The sequence below is a fragment of the Ictidomys tridecemlineatus genome, chromosome 9 (assembly GCF_052094955.1).
Source record: "Ictidomys tridecemlineatus isolate mIctTri1 chromosome 9, mIctTri1.hap1, whole genome shotgun sequence".
Lineage (NCBI taxonomy): Eukaryota > Metazoa > Chordata > Mammalia > Rodentia > Sciuridae > Ictidomys > Ictidomys tridecemlineatus.
The window spans coordinates 118,308,035-118,324,496 of NC_135485.1; the positions used below are offsets into that span (position 1 = coordinate 118,308,035).

The 16,462-nt window shown below is 35.9% G+C and overlaps 1 protein-coding gene across 12 annotated transcripts in view; it reads right to left on the reverse strand.

Moving 5' to 3' along the window:
• Nucleotides 1–16,462, reverse strand: part of Gria2 (glutamate ionotropic receptor AMPA type subunit 2) — a 139,642-nt gene that overhangs the window by 27,137 nt on the left and 96,043 nt on the right. For all 12 annotated transcript variants that reach the window (XR_005737304.2, XM_021730278.3, XM_078021959.1 and 9 more), the window contains 5 exons: nucleotides 4,512–4,679; nucleotides 4,168–4,272; nucleotides 3,305–3,415; nucleotides 1,327–1,533; nucleotides 468–838 (listed from right to left, as the gene is read on the reverse strand). Coding sequence is in view for 11 of the 12 variants with exons in the window: in XM_021730278.3 (XP_021585953.1) it covers nucleotides 468–838; nucleotides 1,327–1,533; nucleotides 3,305–3,415; nucleotides 4,168–4,272; nucleotides 4,512–4,679 (962 nt within the window). In the remaining variant the exon portion in view is untranslated. The remainder of the gene's footprint in view (nucleotides 1–467; nucleotides 839–1,326; nucleotides 1,534–3,304; nucleotides 3,416–4,167; nucleotides 4,273–4,511; nucleotides 4,680–16,462) is intronic.

Sequence of the window (16,462 nt, forward strand, 5' to 3'; positions counted from 1 at the left end):
TTACAGCATTTCCATGAGCCAATGTTAGGAAAATAAAAGAAATGGGATGTGTGTGAACAAATTTTTTTCCAACAAGTTTTGTTGTTGTTGTTGTTGTTAATAAATTAAATTGCCCATTTTCCCATATACAGGTCTGTGAATCAACACACAGATGACTGTAAAATGAGAATATGCAGCAAAAACACGGTACCCCTCCAAGAAGGCATGGAATGATAGAAACCTTATGCATTTTATAGCCTCTCCATGGTGTGTATAATTTCACCAGGGAAATACATGATCAACATTCAAAGAACATTGTTCAAATATTTCACAGGCTTACGCCGATGGTCAAAGTTTGTCCTTCAAAGTCTTAATTTGCTTGGACAAGCAGTCGGCAGCTGGTAACTTCTTTAGAGTGAATTCATAAACACCATGAATATGCACTGGAGACCTAAAATGCACAAAGTTGAAGCAGGTGAGTAACCAACCTTGGCGAAATATCGCATCCTTGCTGCATAAAGGCACCCAAGGAAAACCAGAGACTATTAAAAATCCCAAATTCATTAGTTGATTCACTAGTTTGTGTTTCTCTTCCATCTTCAAATTCCTCAGTGTGCCACTCGTAGGGGCTAAATCTGCTGACCAGGAATAAAACTACACTGACCCCAATGTAGGCAAAAACAATGCACATCCAGATCTCATAGGCTAAAGGATCAAGAAATGAAAACACTCCTGGTTTGGACTTCTGAGGCTTCTTGATCATGATAGATATCCCCAGGCTCATGAAGGGCTTTGAGAAGTCGATCACCTCTTCTCTCACAAGGGTAATAGTTAATGGAGCAATTGCAATATCCGCTTTCTGTAAGGGAAACAAAGGAGAGGAGGAACTGGAATTACAGTCAAAAACAAATCATGGTTACATGATTGGATGCAAGGGGAAGGAAACGAATCAGAAAAAATGGCAACAATTATTTCCCAGGAAAATGCCAGTACAGAATAAACAGGAAAGCAATTTGTTGGCCAAACATCTTCCCTCTCCATAAATAAATAGGATACCTATCTGTCTTGACCATAATTATACATCTATACTGTATCTATGTCTTTGCAACCTTTATAATACATATGACCCATACACTTCAAGACAAGATGGCATGCCTACAGCAGCTATCTGCATGTTTACTTCTGGATTCAGTCTCAATCATTCACATGTCCACAAGGAAATAAGATCATATCTCTAGAGTAATGTGGGACACCAGCAATCTCAGATACAGACACTTGGAAGGGAGGGGAGGCCATTCCGTCGCAACAGTTCAAATTAAATAGCTTTATAAGGAGAGCCATACTTACCCCATATACAAGTTCTCCAACCATCCCATTCCAAATTTTCGTGTCTGCATCCCTGGCCCCATACTTGCCATCCCCAACAATGGTCAACTTGTACTTGAACCCACAATGTTTTGCAATTTCTGCAGCCAAGTCGACACAATAGCCCTCATAGCGTTCATTGCCTTCAAGCATTTCATGATTTTTCTTCATCATTACATACGGAGATTCCTATATAGAAAGACCACACTTTAGCTGATTAAAATGGCTAAGTTAATAATGTACTCTTTTTGAATCAGACTTCCATGTTTAATAATAACCTGTTTGCCAAAGATAATGTAGAACATAGATGGTGTACAACATTAGCGGGGAAAAGAGAATCATAATGTTTCTGGAACAAAAGTCCTCAAATATCTGTCATTATATTTCATTAAGATTACTTGTACCCATGGCACATGCCCATAATTTCAGGAACTCATGATGGGAGGCTGAAGCAAGAAGATCACAAGGTAGAAGCGCCAGCCTCAGCAACTTAATGAGACCCTGTCTCAAAAAAAAAAAAAAAAAAAAAAAAAGGACAGGGATGTAACTCAGTGGTAGAGCAACCATGGATACAATCCTTGGTACCAGAAAAAGACAGATCAGGGAGGGGAAGGAAGAAAGAAAGGGAGGGAGAAAGGGAGGAAGGGAAAAAAACTTTTACCTAACCATATCAGAATTAACAAAGTACTCGAAATCACAAAATGATAGCATATCCCCTTCTGTTTATAATACCTGGAGCTGAGAGATGAAAATGCCGCTCAACATCTATATTATTCAACTTTGGTCTACCACACTCTTGCTCTTGGCTAAATTTGCACTGACCACAAGAACAGCATCCACTCAAAGTCTTGTGTCCTTGCTGCCCCAAGGAGTTCTCATATGGAAATCAGATCCATCTGTGTATCCTTCCATACACAGACTCAAAGACTCACAACCATGGTAATATGCTGATTCTACGCTTCAGGTTTCAGCTCTCACTTCTGCTATGATATAAAATCCTAAGATGATGGCGCAAGGATAGCTGGAGAGTAGCTCCCTGCTCCGAACTTCAGAGGAAGCATGGAAAAATGCTTCTGCATCATCTAATGTTCTTCAATGGAACAGTCACCAAGGATATTTGAGGTCTCAATGCAATAGCTCTTCTCAATGACATGATGAAGGTGAGAATCCTCAAATGTCTAACTCACCTTTACTGAGTAAGAGACTTCCAAGCTTCTACTGAGGTTTTTACTCAAATATCTTATTAGCCTTTCTACATTTGCATCTCTTATTGCTGGGATAAGGAATCCCACAAACCTATTACATCCGTGCTAAAGTGAAATAAAACACAAATGTTTGTCACAAAATCATGTTCTATAATGAACTCCATTTTCTCAACTTCACCAATAGCTTGTCATCATGATCCACATTTCCCTTTCATCTATTCAGAACCCAGATCATTCAAGATTCAATTCAATTTTGCCTCATTTATTAAATATGCATTTATTTTATACTGTGCATGAACCAACCACTGTGTACAAATTAAGGGTAAAAAGAATGGATATCATCCTTGTTTTTTAAGAATTTCATCTTTTATTATGAAAAAAAGAAGCCAAAAACATTATTAATTCATTTAACAAATGAAATACAGAGTTTACCCAGAGTTAGGTGGGAATGGCAAGGCAAAACATCTGAGGAAATATGACGACCCTCTTAGTCTTTGCCCCGTTGTTTGGGTGTGCAATAGAGTATGAACTATCTGTCAGACTATTTCAGACTTGAATGGAACAGAGAACAGTGTGAATGGTTCTGCAAGGGTATATGTTGTTCTTTTGACAAAGAAAAGTGCAATAAACGATCATAACATTGCAAAAGCAGCTCTGTATTAGTTATTGCCCTAAAACATAAACAGCAACTGTCCTTGGAAGATATTTTTCATCAGAAAAAGGAAAGTCCAACATAGGCAAATGCAGCTAATTACCAAAATTGTGGTGACAACAACAGTCTTATTCTCGAGCCCAGAGGTGTCATTTCCAGAGGGGAGCTCAGTCAGGGTAACAACCATTTTGTCCACTTCACTCCAGTATCCAATCTGAAAAAGGTCACAGCATGGATAAATGACCTTTCTGTTACCAACGTATTTAATTATTTTTAATCCCAAGTCTAAGTCCAAAATTACACTCACATTAACTGAGCTTCGTCTAAATTAAAGAATGTGTACATGTAATCAAACTACCAAGGAACTAGCAAAATGCAATTCTTAAAATGGGCCTGTTTCTTCATATTCACTTTTCATATTCTCTTAGTAGTTCTGGAGTGGACTTACAGAAATATAAATAAATACCAAACTGATATTTTAACCATGAGAGTTAAAAGAAAGATGTTAAATTGAAGTTAATCCATATTTGCAGTCACTATTTTTTGGCTTCTGAATACTAAACATTCAGTAACAGTTTCTCTCTCTCTCTCTCTCTCTCTCTCTCTCTCTCTCTCTCTCTCTCTCTCTCTTCTCTCTCATCTCTCTTCTCTCTCTCTCTCTCTCTCTCTCTCTCTCTCTCTCTCTCCTCTCCAAAAATTCTTTTTTAAAAAATTTTTTCACCTATAGTCTGAAAACAAAAGTATAACAGTTTTACTTGCTAGTGGTTTTTAAATTACATTTCAAAATTACTTACCAGAAAAGAACAGATTAGATTCAGAAAAAAAATTTCAATAATATATATGTTTTTAGAAGTCACTAAATTCTACATGAACCTTCTCCAGGATGTTTTTGGAAGTGTGCAATGATAATTAGCTAACTCACCTCTTCACAGAGAGACACCTGCCTTTAAATCTCTAAAGATTTACCTTCCGGGGCCCATTAGTTTTGAGCTCCATGATGTTTATCGTGTAGTTTATTCTTTTTCCATTCTGGTCAAACTTTATATTTCCTGAGAGACCTTCAACCTGAACCTAATGAGGAAATGGAAAAGAAGCAGAGTTATATATTTACTTCACTAAAAGATACAAACTGTACAGGTAATTCTTACTGGGCTCCAGTGAAGAAAAGTTCATTAATAGGATTTCTTTCAGTCTTCAACCTATCTTTGTGTTGTTAGGAAATAATAATGCCTGTATATTAAACATGAGAATAAAGCAAAATAAAAATGAATGCCATGTTAAAATCGTAACTCTCATTTTCAGAGACTGACCTGTTTGAGGGCCCTTTCTATTTCCACACCTTGTCCCCAGGGGACTGCTGGATTTGCCAGACAGTCTCCTGCATTTCCTCTTCGGGAGATCTCGATTCTCTGCTTCCGTAGGTTGCGGAAAGCTTCGGTCATCACTTGAACAGCATCATAGGTCAGGGCAGAAGTATACTGAAAAGGGTCACATACATGTTATCAGAACGGGAGAAACACTGGACACTCGTTGCACAGTGGCAAACCAAAGAGCAGTTGGCCACCATACAATTCAAAGGACTTATAACAAAATCCAAGATTTAAGCACAATTTCCACATCTACAACCCTGAGGATCCAAGAATGTGGTATGGAACACAGGGACTACAGCATGTGCTCTTGACTGTGAACATTTTCTGTTACCTTAATATATGTACTATTTCAGGTAAGACCTTTTCATAATAATTATTTTGATGTCATTTTTCTTACTGGTTTCTCAGTAAAGCATCACTTTTATGGCCAGGTATGAAGATACCCAAAACTATCAAAGTAACAAAGAAACACGTATTTACTATCTAGTAAGAGAAATGTAGAAAGATAGAGATTAATTTCAGGACCCTCAGTCTCAGATTCAACCCTGGTGATACTCCCGAATTACTGCAGTGGTCTTAGGAGTGTTGTTTAAGTTCTCTTGAATGATTCTGGTCACAGAATAGACTAAAAATTGACCAAACTTCATGATTTCAATACCCTCTTTGTGCTTTTATAGTCTGTGATAACACTGACTCCAAACTTCCAATGTTGAGAGTTCTGTGGGACAGCAGAGTTATCTCAGGAGCTGGAGCCAAGTAGAAAAATACTATATGAATACCTTATAGAACATGGAGATTAGAAGCCACCAGACTAATTTCTCCCTTATTTTTCAACCATAAGACTATTAAGCTACCAGTGCTGTTCCTCTCTTGGGATGACAGTGCATGAGATGGCCACGCTCCTTCTCAGGAAGATCCCTATAACAATGCCCTAACCCCATCTCTGCAATTTCCTGAAGACATTATTTCTGCAGCCACACCGTCAAGACCCTTCAGTAGCCCCCTTTCTCTATTAGATCATCTCTATTAGAAACAAAACTGCTCTAATATCTCCTATCAGAGGCATAGGAATAGATGTGAAAGAGAGAAAGAAAAACAAACTGATTCTCATCATTAAATCCACATGTCCCTCCAATGTCTACCCCATTTTTCTGCTCCACCATGGACAAACTCTTTGAAACTTTCTAAATTTGCTATTCCCCCATATCAACCCTTTTTGCCCTAAGTGCTCACCTTTGGTCCATAACTTTAAGTGCCATCCATTTTCTGAGCATTACTTCCTGCATGTAACCCTTCCTGCCCAGGCCTCTCCCAGTTACTCTCTTCACATGAAAATATTTGTTTTCGGTCATCTCATACACTGTCATCCCAAGAGAGGACGGTAGGGTGAGAATATCATTTATCTAATCTTTGCAAATGAGTCTTTACCAGTATCTTAGCATCTTGCGTATATACTTCATATTTGTTTACTTCGTCTCTCTTCCTCACAAGAATATTATTCCAGGGAAATCTAGACCTCCTCTATTACCACTGAATTCTCAGAAACTAAGGCAGGGCTGGGAACACTGTAAAGACTAAAAGGGAGCAAAGGAAAGAAGGAAGAGGGGGAGCCAATAAAGGAAGAGGGGAGAGAGGAATTCAAGGTAGGAGAGAAGGCAAGTGGTGTGAAGGAAGGAAAAGATCTTGGTATGGAACCTGTCCTCATGAGACGCACATTCTCTCCCACTCCAGTGAAAAGATATAAATAGATCATTGCACCTCATTGTAATATTTTAAGTTGTTTCCATGGTGGATAGGTATGTATTCTTTCTTTTAATATGAAATATTTTTCAAAAAGGCAAATAAGAAAATAGTTTATTGGTATTACTTATCTCCTCCATGCAGCCTGAAATCCTAGAAGCCTTCATTTTATTTTTATGCCAGAATGGTAGGGTGAGAATATCATTTATCTAATCTCTGCAAATGAGTCTGTTCAGTTGAATTGCTTTCATTTTACCACATAAATGACATAAGTGAACAAATTTGGTGGGGGAGTTAAGAAGGAGAAAAAATAAAAAGACAAAATTAGTCTGCGGCCACAGTGCACTATGAATGAATATGAGTGTTGCAAACATAATAAGATATTCATATTTACATGTAAAAAAAAAATCTTCTTTTTGTTTTCTCGCTGCTCCCCCTGGGATTGAACCCAGGACCTCACACACGCTAAGCAGATGCTCCACCGCTGAACTACATCCCCAGCCTCACTTGTAAATTTCCTTCTAAAATTTTTTCTCAAATGCCATCTGTTAAAATTTCTTCTCATGGGCTTCAGTGTCCCATAGGTGCAATGTCTCTTCTCACTCCCTTGGGTTTCTAAAGAATCTATAGATATCTCCTGAATGGTCACACTTGTGTTTCCTACTCTTGCCTCAAACTAAACAGATCTAAATGAAACCCATTCTCAATTTTTGCAAAATCTGCAATTGTTACCTTTAAAAGTTATAGGTATTAGGCAAATTGTAACATGTGAGAGAAGCCACTTGGCCAACTTATGCTAACTGGAAAAAATATGCTAACTCCAAAAAATATTCCGAAAAACAGTGAATTTTTATAGAAAGATTATTAACTTTGGTGTTGTTTGTAGCATGAAAAATATTAGAAACAACGTAAATTTCTGAAAACAGGGAAATATGTAAGACACTACATTTTCTGCCATGGGAAGTATTTTGTAGCTATTACAAAATGATACTAATAGAAGACAAACCAGTATAGAGTAGAGAAAGGAAAATAAAGGAGAAGGTGGGGAATAAAAGAGAAAGCACTGGGGACTAAAGTTGAGCAAATTATCCCTCAGGCATGTATGACTGTGTCTAAATGAACCCCATTGTTACATGTAACTATAGTGCACTAATAAAAAATTTTAAAGTGATACTAAGAAAGGTTATGTAACAAAACAATTAATGCTTTCAATGAAATCAGTGATAAATATTACTATTACATCTCAATTGAAAAAGTCAAAAATCAAACAAGAAGATTAATAAGAAATGGATCCTTTCCAAAAAAAAGAAGGGTGGTTATAATATTAGGGAGGAAACATAGATAATTACATTTCTTTTCCAAATATCCTACAATATCTATGTATCATTTTTAAAAAATTAGATTATATTCCCATTGCTTCATATCTTGTCTACTTAAGGAAAGACCTTTGAAGCAAATAAGAAATGTCACAGCAAGGTATATCTGCCTCAATTGTGTGTCTGTTTCTATTTTCCTACATGGAAAAGCATTGATGAATTTGCTTTCTTATGTAGCATTCAGTTCATTGCCAACTTAACTCTTAAAATAACGTCCAGGTCTCTGGATAGGAAATGGAGCCTAAATTGAATAAATTGGATGTTAAAAATATTGCAATTTATATTGAAATTATGATAATAGCTAAAAGCCAAAATCTTCATTGAGTCAGCTTGCTCACATTACTAGGAGAAATCTGTAAAGCCATCTACTAAATGTATTAGTGGTCTATAAATGTTGGTGAACTACATTAAAAAATAAGATTAGACCAAATGAACTAAAAGCACTTAGATCCATGCTGCATATTGCCATTATAACTCAGAGCCTGAGCACATTAGAAAGAAAAATCCTTTCAACCTTTTTCAAATGCTCAAATCTAATCATGTCTTAAGCTTATTATCATTTTAAATTAAAAGTCACAGTCACAGAAACACAATTCTGAGCTAAAAGAAAATCAGCTGGTTCTGCCTCCAGAGTTCCTTTTGGTTTATGTTCTGCATATATGGCTCATTGATTCCTCTAAACAAGTATGTTCACATTTTTGATTGGATAGTTAAATATTTCTGTTTTATTTGACCATCCGCTAAAGTAGATGTAAATTAATTTGAAGGGAACATGATGGCAGTGTAACTATTTCCTTCTTTGAAAACAAATGCTTCATCTCTGCCCTGATGTTTACACTCTGTGAAATCTCTGAGCTGAGCTGGAAATTTCAATAGGAGACCATTTCGCTTTGCAGTCCTATTTCATGAACACATCATCTCCACACTATCAGAAGAAATCTGGAAAATCATCTTTATAGTCCATTTTCCAAATGCTCTTTTAATTCCATTTTGAATGCATATTTATTGAAATGTACTGTTCAATATTAAGTAAAACATGCATTTTAAATCTGTTTATTTTGTCCAACAGTCATCAGACAAACCATTAATAACACATTACTATTACCACTGATACCAGAATACATCATGCCTGACATCAAAAGCAGCAGGGGTAGGTATAGGTAAAGTTGTATGTTCATTTTGAACATAATGAATATAAAAAAGGATAGACAACAGCATAAAGTTTTATGGATTATCATCATGCTGGCATCTTTTCTAAACATACTATCCATCTCATGATCAAATAGAAAAAAGATATTCAAAAATAAAAGTACTGACCATTAAATAGTATCAAAGTGTTACAAAATGTCCTGTGAATAGCCACTTTCTAAATTTTCCATGAAACTCAAAATTTAGTTGAGTACAATTTAGAAAACATTGCATTTAGTACCAAAAGACAAGGAAGGCTCCATTCCAGATTTTACTATTTACTGCTCTGTTATCATTGGGCAAGTTAACAAGTATTAGTGTCTAAGGGTTCTTAGCCAAAAAAGGAGAACAAGGACCCTTTTATGCCATAGAAGTGTTGAAAAGAAAGATGAAGAAGAAGAATTTTGTTAACTCAGCTCTCCATGTGGCAAACCTCAGTAAGACCTTTTAAAACAATCCTATACCACAGTATTTTTATTCTGATTTTGTAGGTGTGAATTCCAAGTTATAAAGGTTTTGGGGGGGATTGAACCTAGCGGGTGTTTTATCCTGAGCAACACCCCAGCCCTTTTTAAAAATTTTTATTGTTTTTGTTTTGAGACAGGGCCTTACTAAATTACTGACACTGGCCTTGAATTTGTAATCCTCCTGCCTCAGCCTCCCAAGATGCTGGGATAACAGGAATGTGCCAATGTGCCCAGCTTAACATTGTATTTGATACCTGACCACAAAAATATGTGACAAAAGTGGAATTATAATTCAGATTCCTGTGTCCTTGAGTCACTGAGGGAACCCCACTGTTCTGGCTTACATGATACTGTACCAGTTTTTGAACAATATGCAGTTTTAAACAGACACACTAAGGCCATATTTGATATAGAAAATACTATATCAAATAAGTGTAGAAAGTAAAAAAAATGTGGTGAATTTTAAAATATGATAAAGATATAAGTTATTAACCAGAAAGTTTGTTTTATTTTTTTCCTTCTATTACTATCTACCATAATGTAAAACTAGTTTTTTTTTTTTTAACAATGTTTTGAAAACCACTATCTTGCTCAACAAAAACAGTTCTGGGCCCAATAAAATTATTCTCACGTTGACATATCACAGGCTCTGAGAAATCTTGGAGTTACATTGAATCAGCATTGTCCAGACTAAGTATCATTTTTAAAAATTTCCTGCACACCAGGTTACTTTATAAAAGTAATGTTTTGCATAACACTTTGGAATGTTAAACGCCTTACAGCCTGGTAAATTTCACATACTCATTGCTAAGATAACATAAATCATTTACATAGAATCACTGTATGCTGAATGATATTTTTGAGGGGGTTCGAACCACAATAAAATGATTTGTTTCTTTTACACAATAGTTAGCAACAGAAAAAAGAAAATGGAGAGCTCTGGGAAAATAAATAAACCCACATGAAGAATCTTAGGAAGTCTTTTTTAAGCTTCCTAGCAATAGTCAAGAATCAAATAAAGTCGTAAGAAAAAGAACAGTAAGGAGGAAATACATTATATCCTTAAAATTATTCACTTGTCTTAATTTCGAATTCAACAGCCGTCTACCCTCTGGAAAAGAACTGTCTGTGATAAGGTCATCTTTAATTTACTGTAAAGCATTTTGAACATGTGCCCTTTGAAACTGCACTGCATAAAGGCATAAAACCTTCATAAAAGCTCCACATCCTTGGTAAGCACACAAGCCATATCACATTTTCCAAGGGTATGAAATGAAAGCTCCATTGGCAAGAAACCAAAATTAACATCCTTTATTATTCTCTATGAATAATAAAAATTATTTGAATCCACTCTGAAGAAAGCCTCTTCGCGTAGAAAGAATACATTAAAAATGACATATTTTTTGCCTAAATTACCAAGAATGGCTCCTGACCTTGACTAAAAATCTTACTTAAGGAACAAGCCTTGTATAGTCAAAAACTTGAAATGACATACTTAAGAGTACAACTTTTCCGACAAAGATAGAAAAAGAAATTTAAATTAAAGCACTGTCTGGTTTTGATTTAGCCAACAGGTAAAGACTTCCTCAGAAGCAAAGCTTTTATTTCATTAGTTGCATAAATCCCTCCTGGTGTCTCCCATTTGTAACAGTTCCTTATTTTTTACAATCTATGCAAAACACATACTGTCCAGGGTGATTTAGATTTCAGTTTGGGCACCTAGAGATCAAAGATGTCTACATGCAAGTCACTACAATCTTTAGCAGGAGGGGAACCAATGAGATTTCAGAGATTCAGCAAAAAAATGAGAAATAGTAACATTTTATTGAGGACCGGGTTAGTTTTTCACATCATTATGGTTTTAGAGATTTCTGGAAAATATTAGAAATCATTACTTGTTGTCTTTACAGATACAGAAATGTGGAAATGTTACCTGCTCTAATCTTGTTCCACCTGGGAGACCTAGCTGAATTTCTACACCATCTTCATCCTGCTTATCTTTGAGGTCGGGATACCTAAAAGCTAGAAGTTTCTCCTCAAGTGAATTGGCCAAAGTGGGTCAAATCTAAGATGGCTGCCAGAGTGAATGCCAAACAAGCTCTAATTTCTTTTTCACTCCATCTGCATGCCTAGTCCTTTCATGCTTTTTTTTTTTTTAATCCTTTATCTATAACCTTCCAAGCCCCAAAGGGTTGAGAAGTTGATTTGTAAGTTTACTTTCCCTTTCTATGGTTGGACAAGAATGAAAGTCTCCTTCATCGTCTTAGGTCTTCTGAGAGGAAAAGTCCACCCAGTCTTTGGGGCAAAATATTGGTAACAGAAATGAGATTTGAACCCAGATATCCTGCATTATAATAACTATAAACATCAATAATGCATATTTAATGGTATAATATATATAAAATTCTTTCAACTAACTTTGACAAAATACATATTATCAAAACCAATTTTTTTCCAAGTTTATGAGGATAATTCAATCGCATGCACAGTTTTTTAAACTATGAAATATAAAAAACTAAATCTGCCAAGCTTCTGGTTTGCTGGTGGGCAAACACTTTAATATTAGCAATGGTAAATGCTAAAGAATCAGCTGTGGGTTTTGGTCAGTTTAAACGCTTCCGAAGCAGAATTAATTCGATTAGGCCACCAGGGTACTATTTAATGCACGACACTAATTACTGGACTGAAAAAGATTTTACTATTTTCAGACAGGACTAATAAGTCTCTTAGGATAGCAATTAAGAAAGTTAGTATGTGTGTTAAGTCCTTTCCCAAGTAAAATGAGATTCTTGTGAGAAAGGCATTATTTAAAGTGCCACACAAATGTCAAGTCACATTCTGGTATTGAATCACTTAACACCAGCAAGACATCAATGACACAAGAGAACCAGGGTTTCTATGAAAGAAGGTAGAATAAATAGTCGTATTGTGAAAGTTGTTGGAGATGAGAAAAACACAAAAAATACATCTCAAAATGGAAATATTTGTGAATTATTTTTTAGATAGGGACAAATCATTTTTCATAATTTGCCATTTTTTGACATTATTTGTCTAAGGAAGGTAAAAATGCCTACTTTCATCATCCCACAGGTGATCTAGATGCTGCGAAGGATCAGGTCAGATTTCTGCAGTCACTTTACGTATCATCAAGTAAAATTACTCACTACTTTTCTGCTATGGCTGAATGAATGGACACACCAAATGCTGTGACAGAAATTTCAATCGAATCTCATAGCAATGATAACTACAAAGTTTCTCAGTGATTTGTATTTTCTAAATGATTGCTTTTATTTTACAGTTCATTATCCTTCACTGCTACAAGTATCTCTCCTGTACTTACTCTTGCAAACCACTCTGTAAGACTCAGGGTCAATAAGCTACAATAAGAATCTTATTTTTGATCTATAAAAGGTCACACCTGGGATCTCACACATGCTAGGCAAGCTCTCTCCCACTGAGCTACACCCCCAATCCTGGATTCTGCACATTTTTAAAGTACAATTTCTCAGTAGTACCTCAAAGCACCTCTGTTCAACCTTTAGCCTTGTGGAAATATTCATATTTTCCTTGCCCTGGATATTTCACCGGTCCATTTCCCTCTCTCTGGAGCCACTGTCCCTTCTACTTGCCTGTAATTTCCATTTCTCTTTTAGGTCTTAAGCTCTATGCTGTTTCCTTCAAGAAGACTTTTCTTACCTCCAGAACCAGAATTTTGTCTTTATTATAGGTGATACTTTCTTTTCCTCTACTGTTCATTAGGTAAGTATTTCTTGAATAGGTACTATGTACTAGACTTTTAGGAGCTTGGGATATATCCATGAACAAACAATAAAACTGCACTTACTTTCAAGCAGGAGAAGGCAGACAATAATGTAATAAATGAATTAATGACCAATAAACTATACTTCAAGGTAAGAATGGGGTTGGAGAGATGAAGCAGAGGAAGGGTGATGGCACTTGTGATGATGGACAGATTACAGTTTTAAATAGAGACCCTCTGTCTATTGACTCCTTGAGAAGACTTCATTGAAGCCAGGATCTAATCAATGCAAGAGGCTCAGTTATGCAGGTATGTAAGGGGCAATTGATCCAGAAGACAGAATAAGCAGTGCTAAGGCTCTGATATGGGAAAATACCCCGGGACACTTAAGGATTAGCAAGCATGCCAATGTTGCTGGAATACTGTGAGTGAGAGGGACCATGCTGAGAAATGAGGTCATATGAGACTAAATGACAGAGCATTTAGAGTCTCCTAAGCCACTGAGGATGACTTGTACACCAAGTGAAACAGAAACACACTGGAGGATTTGGAACAGAACCACCAGGATGACAAAGATGGAGAGAAGTGTAGGAAGAGAGAAACCAGTTTATGAGACTTTGGGGATCATCCTGGCAGAGACAGGATGATAGTTGCATTGAGAGTGGTTGTGGAGGAGGTGGTAAGGAATGAGGCAGTGCTAATAGGATTTTCTGACAGATTGGATGTGGGCTGCAAAGGAAAGAGGGAAGTCAAGGTCATTTTCAAGTTTGAAAAGTTAACAACTGAAGTTTGGAGTTGTCATCAACCGAGATGGGAATGACTTGGAAGAAATCATTTGCAGAGGCTAGGAGGAACTATCTGGTGGAAAATCAAGAGTTGAGTTTGAACATGTCTGTTTAAGATATCATTAAGGCAATTTGTATCATTTCTACAAGGGAATTGTTGAGTTTGATTCTGAAGACTGTGAACTCCTTGAAGAACAGAATTTTGCCTTTTCTTTAACACTTAGGACAGGTTCTGTTGCAGAGTAGAAATTCAACAAATATGTGTTGAATGGATAAATGAATGAGTGAATGAATGAATATCATCCCAAGTTATTAGCAAATTAGTGAAAGACAGAGTCAGATTTAAAATCTCAGTGCAAGGCTAAGGTGTATGTAGTTCAAGGTTACAGGGCTTTCCTAGCATGCAAGAGGTTCTGGGTTTCATGCCCACCACCACAAATAAAATAAAATAAAATAAAATCTCAGTGCTATTATTCCAGAGTTATTTTTGGTATGTTATGTAAGAATAAAGAAATTTAAATGTTGCAATTTATATTTGATGTCATTAAAATATATTAAATATTTCAACTCATTTAATATTTTACTGATTTATTGAATAAAATTTATTTTCATTGGGAAACTATGGAAGTTGCATTAACTTTTGAGGAAGACTAAAACTTTAAAACAATAATTTGTTTATTATTCCCACTTGATTTAATTTCCTAAGCCCAACCATGGAAAGAATTTGATATAATGAACAATATTTTTTACAAGTTTTTGTGCCTATAGCACTAGTTTTTTATTGTAGAGTAATAAAATGTGATTTAAATCACCAGAAAATGTACCTGATATAGTCAATGACCAAAAAAACAACATCAAACAAAGTAACCTCATTGGAAATAATCTCATTAAAGATATTTCTGCTTGCTCTCATTAAATGAATCATATATTGAGAATACACTGTTTATATTTAGAGAATGCAATATAGCGCCTTCTAGTTTTGGCTTCTTTCTTCTGCCTATGGAAATAGAGAACATCTCAAAAGTAGTTTTCCCACATCCATGCTTTTGATTTCCATGGTTTCAGTTACCTGGGTCAACCATGGTCTGAAAATATGAAATGGTAAGTTCCAGAAATAAATAATGCATAACTTATAAATCACGTGCTATTCTGAGTAGAATGCTGAAACCTCACACTCTCATTTGTTCTCATCCACAATGTGAATCATGCCTTTGTCCAGCGTATCCACGCTTTATACACTACCCTGTTAGTCATTTGTACTCTTTGTGGTTTGGCAGTGCTTGTGTTCAGTTAACCCTTATTTTACTTAATAATGGTCTCAAAGTGCTAGAGTGGTGATGCTGGCAATCTGGATATGCTGAAGAGGAGCTGTCAAGTGCTTTCTCTAAGTGAAAAGGTGAATGTTCTCATTAAGAAAGAAAAAAAAATTGTATGCTGAGGTCACAAGGTCTGTGTCATTCACCTTACTGTTCACCCCATCAAGTAAGCATTATGTCATCTCAAATTAGCACAAGAAAAAAAAAGGAGTACAGTATAATAAGACATTTTGAGAGACGATAAATAACATTTATTATAGTATTTTGTTATAATAGTTCTATTTTATATTAGTTGTTAATCCTGTCTTGCTATGCCTAATGTATAAATTAAACTTTATCATAGTTATGTATGTTTATGAAAAATCAAAATATATCTAGGGCTTGAGGCCATCCATCATCTTAGCTATTCACTTGGAGCCTTGGAACTTACCCATCATAGATAAGGAGGAACTATTAGAGCTTTTAACTGCTACCTGTTATATCTGTTGGCAGTTGAATAGCCTTACCTCTGACAACTTCCCAAACATGTCCCTTTTCACCAGTTCCAAATATTTAAGTTCTTGCAATTGCAAAAGTTGTCTATTTCCTTGAATCTGTCATGCTGTTTCACCATTTCCAGTCTCTGTACCTGCTGCTCTTTTAAACACCCTCCCATACTTATTTTCCTGATCAACCATGCTGCTCTGGTGTCCCTCCTACGGAAGTTCTTCCCTAATCTCCCTCTCACAGACTGTCCTAATCATCTGCAAAGAACTGGCACATTTTACATGCATCATTCTCTATTACAGTTGCATGTTTGTCTCCTCCATAAGACTGTAGATTTTCAAGGGTAAGATTCATACATTTTTCATTTCTATTTTTATATTCCATTCCTGGCTCTCTAGTACATGAGCAATCTGTGTCTGTTAGGATGAACTCCCACCTACAGATGCATTTTCTCCCAGAATTTTAATCTTTTTTCTAAAGTTTCAAAGACCTTATAAATCATATCTCTGAGGTAGAAGTAGAGGGATCACAAAATGTTAAAACTGAAATATACTTTTGCAATTGGCTGGTGTTCCTTCATTTTAGGAAAGGAGTGGGAAAAGATATTCAGATATTAGTATCAATGCTTCTAATGTTATGCTTATTATTATTTTTTTTAATGTTAGACCTAATCTTCACAGCAACCTTGGAATTAACAGTTATGACTGAATGGAACAGATGAGAAAACTGGACCCAAGGTCAAGTAGTGATTTAGAGCCTGTTTTTCAACTCGT